The 9,073-nt window shown below is 56.2% G+C and overlaps 1 protein-coding gene across 1 annotated transcript; it reads right to left on the minus strand.

The window, feature by feature from the left end:
• Positions 1–1,824: 1,824 nt before the first annotated feature.
• SDS (serine dehydratase) lies at positions 1,825–6,655 on the minus strand. The gene is made up of 7 exons (XM_045887585.2): positions 6,503–6,655; positions 6,113–6,152; positions 5,723–5,862; positions 5,533–5,624; positions 4,554–4,781; positions 2,766–2,890; positions 1,825–2,033 (listed from the first exon to the last, which is right to left on the minus strand). The coding sequence occupies exons 1-7, from the start codon at positions 6,653–6,655 to the stop codon at positions 1,825–1,827; spliced, it is 987 nt and encodes a 328-aa protein (XP_045743541.1).
• Positions 6,656–9,073: the final 2,418 nt, after the last annotated feature.

Genomic DNA, 9,073 nt, shown 5'->3' on the forward strand with positions numbered 1-9,073 from the left:
CACCCAAAAACCCGTCCATTCACTTATCCATCCATCCGTCCATCCATCCATAGATCCATCCATTTTCTGTCTACCCATCTATTCATCTGTCATCCATCCATCAACCCATCTATCTATTCATTTATCTATATCCATCTGTCCGTCCATTCATCCATCTGTCCATCCACCCATCCAGATGTTCTTGAGCACCTACTTTGTTCTGGTTACTATCCCAGGGCCTTATTAACCAACAAGACTTTCCCAAGTTCCACTGTGGGATATAGGTCAACACAAAACAGAGTCTGTCACCATCTGATCTTCGCCAGCTGGTTGACCCCAGCCCTTCACGCCTCAGCTCTTATAGTGGACCGAGGGGTCTGCCTTGCCTTTTGGGCGGGGGGGGGGGGGGGGTTTGTGCTGATTCAAGTGGGACAGTCGAGGCTGGAAGTGATCTTCTGGGCAGGTTTTCTTGAACTGAGCACCACTCTATCCCCCAGAAAGAATTCTGGGGCCAAAGGGCTGATGGTTTGTTGTCCTTGCCAGCCTGCCCTTGATGTCCCATTCCCTATAAAATACATGTCTGTCCCTCCTGGCTGGAAATCAGTGGATGAGCCTGTGTCCAGGGTGGGTTTGGGGCGGGTTTTACACTCTCCCCTGAATCTCACAGCCCCTGCTGTTTGTTGGGGTGGGTAGGGGCTCTGCAGGCCCGTGTGGATCTGCGTCATGTCCTGAGGGGCTAGAGGGGTCTCAAGCTTCACTCTGAACTTGGAGATTCAGTGAATTGCCTGGGGCTGCTATGGGTGGTGTGGTGGTGTGGTGGTGTCCCCTCCCAGACCTCGAGGAGCCCTGACAGGCCGTCTTCTGTTTCCATATGCTGGCGTCAGCACATGCTCTCCTTAGAAGACAGGGTTTCATGTCTGAGAGGGTTTGCATGGCATTCACTTCAAGTCTTTTTCTTCTGAGTCCCTGACATGGGTGTCCAGTGTCAGTTTACACACCCCCAGAGATGGGAGGCTCACTACTCTGCTCCCAGTGGTTCTGAGATCAAGTCATTCTGATATCAGGAAGGATTTCCTGTCAGAATGAGGCCAGCCTCCTCTGCCTCTTGGGCTGGGGGTTGGTTCTGCCTCCATTGGAGGCAGCTCTTGCTTAGCTCCCTCCCTTCCTGCTTTCTGTCTCCCGGCATGCAAGTCCAGCTGGGAGCAGGGTCCGGCCCCCGTGTCCATGGGGTGCCAAGGTTCCAGGGGACAGGGTGCAGGGCTACAAGCAGGCAGGTGGGAGGAGGGGAGGGAGGGAGGCAGACGGTGGAGGCAGACGGTGATGAAGGAGAAACTCAAAGGATCTTCATTTCATAAATACATTTTTTTTTCTTTTTCAGTGAAAAAGCTGCAATGAGAAAAAATGACTGGGGGGTGGGCAGGGCCAGGCTGGGCTTCCTGGGGGAGAGGACAGGTGGTTCTCAGTCCTGGACCACGGTCCTGTGCGTCTTCCAGGGAGGAGGCCCATCCTGCTGTGATCCCTGTCCCTCCTGCCCACCCTCGCTGGGGACCTGGTATGGGACACACAGGTGGCCGTCACCAGCCACGGTGGCTAGGGACAGTCACAGAGCTGCACAGAGGCCCGAGAGGTTCAGTTCACGGCCTTGCTGGCTGCCGGCCCGGCTCCCCCTTGGAGCTGTGGCCCCTTGGCACAGTGGGCTCGTGGGACCGAGAAGGGAACTGACTGGTCCGGGCTGCAGGTTCCCAGGCAGACGCAAGGATAATACTTACAGTGGGGTGCTGGATAAAACTCCAGCTCCACCAGGGGTGCCCCTGGGAGGGAAGGCAGATGGGCGGGGAAGGGCCCTCACTTGGGCAGTCCGTTCTTCATGCCTAGCTGTTCCTTGAGGGCCCGCAGCTGGCCCAGACTAATGTTGCTGCCCCCACAGACAATGACCACGAGGGAGGACAGCGGGGCCCGGAGCTTGCCCTCTCCTTGCAGCTTCTGAACCACGTGGCTGTACACGGCGGCCAGGGCTGCCCCACAGGCAGGCTCCACCAGGATCTTCTCGTCATCTGCGGAGGAGGGGTGATGAGGGTGGGGCCCGGGTGCAGGGGCGCCGTTGGGCCATTGGGAAGGCCTGAGGGCCGTGAGCCACTCGGCTCTTGGCCCTGGCCACAGACTCAGGTCCCAGGCCAAACCTACCCTCACTACCCCAGCTTAACCTCCCAAGTCCTGATCCACGGCTAGGTTCCATTATGAGTGTGCGCACTGATAAAATGATTGTAACTGCCCGAGCCCTGTGTTGAGAAGGCTTGAATCATCATCTGAGCAAGACTGCCATGCTCGATGAGCCAAACTGAGCGCTAGTACAGGGGATTAAGTGGCAGTGTTAGAATTTACCTTGTGTGTGTGTGTGTGCGTGCGCACACGCGTGCATGTCATCCCTGTCCTAGGCTGAACCCAGGAGTCCAGCCTCCTTACAGACCCATTTCTGAAGCCGACCCTGTGGCCCATACTTTCCCTTTCCCCCTCGGCTACTAGGAAGCTCAGAATCCGCATTTCAAATACTTTGTTATTATTCCCTGCTGTCATGGTTGTCAGGCTTACTTCTTCACTTGTGGCTTTGGCCTTTCTCTTTTCACCGCTGCATTGTATTACCTTTCATTAATGGGAAGTTCTAGGACGGGATGGGAGGTAGGACTGTGAAGAAAATTTGCAGTGAATGGGATCTCTTAGGACACCACGTGGATGGCCAGTTAAGTCCTGAACCAGCAGGTCAGGTCTTGAAAGGACTCGGCACATACCCACAAACTTCTCAATGGCGGCCACAGCCTCCTGGTCCGAGATGACTTCAGAGAAGATGGGGTGCTCCTGAAACAGCTTCAGGGCCTGAGCCCCCACAGTCTTCACGCACAGGGCCTTGGCCACACTGGGGAGAAGGGGATGGAAAAGAGGATGGGAATGGGGGAAACAGGAAGGAGGCAGAGATCAGGATGAGGAGGGAGAGAAAGAGAAAGATGGATTTGAGAGGGAAGAGGGAAGTAGGGTCTGTGGGCAGGTGCCAAGCACTGAAAGGCCCCGGGGAATCCCCGACAGAGTGAGGTCTTCGAATAAGGCACAGAGACTTCACTGGGGGTAAAGAGCATATTGTGCTCAACACCAACTGAGCAACAAACACCAGAGAGGCCCCCTTGCGATTCCCGGAAAGGACTCTGCCTGCCCGGGTCTTGCCCTGTCCTTCAGGGCTCAGTGTTAAGGCCACCTCCTCCAAGGAGTCCTCCAGGGAGAGCACTCAGTCCTCCCCCGTGACACAGGCATAGTGACAATTTCTTGAGGAAGTATTAGGTGCCAAGGATTTTGCAAGCATTATTTAATTCTCTTTTCAATTATTTATTTAATTCTCTTTTTGCTGTTCGTTGGTTCGACTTTATGGGAGAGGAAACCAAGGCAGAGAGCGTGTGTGTCACTTGCCTGAAGTTACGTGCCTAGGGAGTGGTGGTGCGGCACCTCAAGCAGGGTCCTTGTAATTCCGGGCCCTGCACTCGTAATCAGTGCGTTCACTCCCCCTGCCTTCCGTGGAGTCTTCACTAGTTCTATTCCCAGCTCGCCCAGGAGCACCTGGGGCCTGAATCACCTTTGCCCTAAGCCCAGCATGTGGCTCACGGTAGGCACCCGACAATTATTTCCTCAGTCCCAACAGTGCAGGATCAGAGCCCAACATGGTGGTTCCTGAGAGCCAGGCTCAGGAATCCAGAATCCTGGACTCAGTCTTCCCTATCTGTGGTAGGGACTTGTCTACCCAATATCTGTTCTAGCTGCACAAGTGGACACCTGGTAGGAAGGCATTTCCCAGCCTCCCTTGCAGTAGCTGTGGCCATGTGACTTAAGTTCTGGCCAATGAGAGCTAAGTGGAAGTACTGCATCTGTCTTTAAAGGGAAGGGGCATCACTTCTGCCCTCCCTTTCTCCTCCTGCCAGATGGAGTGTGGGTGTGATAGTCTGTACTTAAGCAGCTATTTTGGGCCATAGGGCTACATGGTAAGGAGGATGGAGAACAAACTCAAGGAACCTGCACTCTGGCTTCATGGAGCCCTGGACTGACCTCTAGACCTGTTTTTATGTAAGAGAGGAAGTAAGGATCAGTCTGGTTTAAGTCACTGTTATTTGTGACTTCTGTATAATGCATCAAACCTAATCCTAATTACCATCTGTCAAAGGTTCGGGGCTGGGATATGAACGCCTTGGAAGCAGGGGCTGTGTTTATTCACCACTCTGCCCCAGGATTAGCGGTGCTTGCACATATTAGGGGCCCAGTAAATGGTTGGCAAATTAATGAGGTGTATAAAACCCCTGTCACAGGGCACTCAATAAATGCTTAGCATTGGACTCTACATGTGAGGAAGCATGACGTTCATGGTACTGAGTCATGCAGACTCGGGTTCAGTCCCAGCAGTACCACTCACTGGCTGTGTGACTCTGGGCAAGTAACCAGAGCCTCGGTTTCCTCATCTGTAAAATGGGACTGACATAGGGGATCTGCCTCACAGCCAGCCCCAAGCTGGGCTCCCCAACGGAGGCAGCCCCACTGCTCACCTGGTAACCTGGGGCAGGGAGACGAGCTTGCCAGCAGTGGTGGCAGCATGGAAGCTGTGGGCTCCGGCGGTCTCCATGGCGATGATGGGCACGTCCCCCCAGCCCACCTCCTGCAGCCCCTGGACCACTCCGCACAGCAGGCCCCCGCCACCCACAGACAGTGCAATGGCCCCTGGCTTTGCGCTCAGCGTCTCCTTCAGCTCCTTCACGATGGAAGTGTGGCCTTCCCTGGAGGGGGAGAGCGGGGGGGGGGGGCGCGCAGATCAGGGCTGGGCTCCCTGGAGACCCCACGCAGGGGTCCTGCCACTTGTCCTCATCCCCAGCAGCCGATGGGCTTTGGGCTAGTCGCCTCCTCCCCAACTCCACCCCGATTTCTAGCCGCCAGCATCAGCGTGTGGACCCAAGGGCTTCCTCTGGCCACTGGAGTTGCCTGCAAATGCGGCAGGGAGGACAGACAGCCCCGGAGAGTGGCCCTCGGCCAGGGTGGGGTCCCAGAATGGTGGCAGTTGGTGTATCCGCTCCCCAGCACGCTCTCCCGCAGCTGGATCACTCTGGTTTGAGTTCCATGCTGGCTCCCAGCCCCCCCACCCCATGGAGTAAGCTCCAGCTGCCCACCCCCACCGCGGTCGCCTGCCCACGAGAGCCCTTTATCGGCTCCCTTCTGGCCCTGGCTCCCTCCCCGCTTCTCGGATGCATCATCACCCAGGTAAACTGCTTTCCCCGAAATCTTTGACTCAGGTCGGCTTTCTGGGGACCTGGCGGCAGGTCCCTGTGCATCTGAGCTCACACGTTCTCTCCTGGCCGCGGGGAACGGGCACTGGCGCCCGTGTGAGTGCACCTGCTGTCGTGCCTGATGGCGTGCACACACACAGGCAACTGCTGCGCCCAGGGGTGTGATGACACGCACTGCGGCTGGTGCCCACCCAGGGGCGTAGTGGGTGGACGCCACCTGCACCAGGGGTCTCCGGGCTCCACATACCAGATGAGGGGGTCGTCAAAGGGAGGAATGTAGACCCAGCCTGGGTTGTTCTTTGCCAGGGCCTTGGCCAGCTCGAAGGCTTCGTCCAACATCTGCAAGGCCACGGAGGACGTCAGAGGGGTGAGGGGCCGGGGGACCCTGCCCTGCCACCAGGCGCCCTCTGCGTCCCCTGCCCTGGCTTGGTACTCACCTCACCCACCACCTTGACTATGGCGCCCTCATTCTTGAGCCGCTCAATGGTGAGGGCAGGGGTGGTGCTGGGCACAACGATGGTGGCAGGGATGCCCAGCTTCCTGGCGGCATAGGCGGCTGCCATGCCTGCGTTGCCCGCTGCCAGGGATGGGGGGTGGAGAGTGTGTCAGTGCAGGAGGGCCTGGGAGCCCAGCCGGGACCGCTACCCCCAACCTTGGGGCTCTGAACACCTCCCCGAGTGGCTGCTCCCCTCCCCTGGAATTCCAAATCCGGACTGCTGCAGATGTTTGTCCTGGCTTGTTATTAGGGAAACCAGGGCCCAGAGAGGTGGAGCGCCTGGCCCAGGGACACACAGCAGGGCATAGGAAGAGGCATGCAGGCCGCTTACCTGAGGAGCAGACGAAATGTTCACAGCCTTGCTCAGCCCACTGTGGAGACAAAGGGGGAGGGTGAGGCCCACCTCCCAGTCCTCCCCTGGGCTCTCCCCTCCCACCTGGAGTGCTTCCCAGTGATTCCGATATACCCCTGGCCCCTCCTTCCTTCACACAGACTTTGTGCCACCCTAGCTTCTCAGATGACATCGCCCCTCCCCAAAGAGACTGGCTCAGGGAAGGGCAGGGAGCAGGCAAATGATAGCTCTGGGATCAGTCCATGAGGAGACCCTCTTGGGTGGGCACCCCTTCGCTAGGCATTGTGGGAGTCAGCACACAACACTGGCCTTGCCCTGTTGAGGAAAAAGGACCACCCTCGCTCAGATGATATGGAGCCCATCCCGTACCATCTTGCAGAGGTGTCCAATGCCCCGGATCTTGAAGGAGCCTGACGGTTGGGCACTGTCCATCTTGAGGTAGACGCTGGTGCCTGCCACTTTGGACAGGGACATGCTGTCACGGATGGGGGTCTTGACGTGCAGGGGCTCTCCAGACGTCATTGCTGGGAGGAAGGAAGGACACCCAGATGGTCAGGAGAGCCGGCCGTGGTGCCAACCGCGGCCACATAGCCCTCAGCCTGCCTGCGAGTGACCCCTCCCCTCGCCTCCCACGAGCCCAGATGAGGAGCATCCTGGAGACCTGAATTCAAATCTCAACTGAGCCACCTACTCACCAGGTGACATCACGCAAGCAATCTCCCCTCAGCCTCAGCTGCCTCATCTGTAAAATGGGGACAAGGACCGCCCCCCCCCACAACATGCTGGGAAGTTGTGAGCATCAGAAAAAGCATTCAGACCTTGCACCTTTCAAGGGGCGTGAGATGGAGATGGATTTGCAGGTGCTGGTCAGAGTGAGCTTCCAGATGTTTCAGTACTAAAGAAGGGGGAGGACAGCAGGTATAGTCTATTTGTGCAAAAACACGGGGACGCACGCACACACACATAATCCATAAGCCTCTGTGTGCACAGAACATCTCAGGAAACACAAGAAACTCATGAAGGAGAGGGGCTTCTGGGGATAGCTGGCACTCATCATCCCCTTTGTGCTGTTTGAATGTTTTATTGTGAATAGGAATTATCTATTTAAATGCACGAATTTTTTTCCTACTAACCTTTGGAAAGCCCCATACCCAGTTAAGAGTAGACTTTTTATAATAATTATTATATTATGTAATGACCACTTCTAAAGTGATTACCATGTGCCATGCACTGTTTTAAGCTTTACAGACATTAATGCATTTAATCCTTTTAACAATCCTAGGATGTGTGTTATTAGTCCATTCTCCTGATGAGGAACAAGGCTCAGATTGTGTTTCCCAGAATGGCCATCCCACATGCATTTTTTATGATGTGACACTGATGCTTTTCTTTTCTTTTAAATTTTTTTTATTTATTCATGAAAGTCAGAGAGAGAGAGAGAGGCAGAGGCAGAGGGAGAGAAGCAGGCTCCCCGCCTAGCAGGGAGCCGATGTGGGACTCGATCCCAGGACCCCGGGATCATGACCTGAGCCGAAGGCAGACGCTTAACCATCTGAGCCACCCAGGCGCCCCGACACTGATGCTTTTCTCAGTGAGAGGTGGGGTCTGTGCTTCCTGCCCTTGGACCCTGGAGGAGGGGGTGGTCTGTGGCTTCAGGGGGAAGGGACACTCGGTGGCTTCCAAGCAGCGCAGCACGGGTGAATGTTTAACAATGGACTCTGCAAAGAAACATCAAGCCCTGATTTGCCGTGTGTGCACTTCTGTGCTGTACATAACCTTCACAAAAGCCACTTTCAAGCTACCAACACGATGTCACTGAGTGTGGAGCTGGGAAGAGATGGCACAGTCTGCTCTCCAGAGGCCGTGTGAGCCAGCTCACTCCAGCCCCGCTCCTGGCTCACTCCAGCCTGTGTGAGCCGGCTTACTCCAGCCCCCAGCTCCCCCTCCTATGGAAGGGGACACAGCCTCCGCCTGGCTGTCTCTCTTGGGCAGCTCCATCTCAAACCTCAGCTGCCTCGATGGGAGTAAGCCCAGGCCGCATGCAGAGGCCACATGTAGATGCCCTACCTGACGGCGGATGGCCAGTGTCACCTGCCAGACATGGGGGGTGACCTTGAGACGTTACCAGCCATCATCACACTGCAGCCATCTGAGAGACCCCAGTGAGAACTGCCTGCTGAGCCCAATTAAGCCCCAGAGCCCCGGCAGACAACAAAATGATTGCTGTTAGGTCACTACACCTTGGGGCAGTTTGTCACACAGCAGTGTGACTTGCCCAAGGACACACAGCCAGGGGGAGGCAGGATTTGAATTCAGACAGTCTAGCACGGGAGCTAGGGTCTCTCCAGGACCATGGGCGTGGCTCAGGCCTCCCCGTCTGGACCGACTCTGGGTGATCAAGAAGCTGATGTGTTCCAGAGTCTGGCCACATATGTGCAGCCCTTTTTTCTCCTCTTCTCCTGGATTCTCCCCAATTTGGGCTGAGCCAGAATTTGATCAGCTGGTGGTTGGGTGAGTAGCTTATCTGGTTCCCCCCACCCCGCCCCCCCGATCTTCCCCCATCCCAGAAGGCCAAGCAAGGCTGGCTCTCTCTCCCCACATCCCACCCCATTTCCAATGACACCACCTGAGACAGCCCTAACCCTCGGCCACCACCCCTCCCAGATTGGGCTAGATACGCCTGGATCAGAAGAGAAGTGAGGGATGGGGTTCCTGACCACCCCACCAGCCTTAGCACCCCCAAATAGGGTAGCTTATGTCTGTCTGAATGAACTAACATTCAGGGTCTGGGAGGGGGTGCTCTCCCCTAGATCTCTTGAACCAAAGCCAGGGACTAGAGGCACTCCATTACAGGAGCGTCCCCATATCTGTTTGAATTAATGTTAATTAGCCTCCTGGAGGTTATCCCTGAAACAATGGCACCCCATTCTGGCTGAGTGG

Source organism: Mirounga angustirostris, unplaced genomic scaffold, assembly GCF_029215605.1.
Source record: "Mirounga angustirostris isolate CCGP_5_RB_7025 unplaced genomic scaffold, mMirAng1.0.hap1 SCAF_14, whole genome shotgun sequence".
Lineage (NCBI taxonomy): Eukaryota > Metazoa > Chordata > Mammalia > Carnivora > Phocidae > Mirounga > Mirounga angustirostris.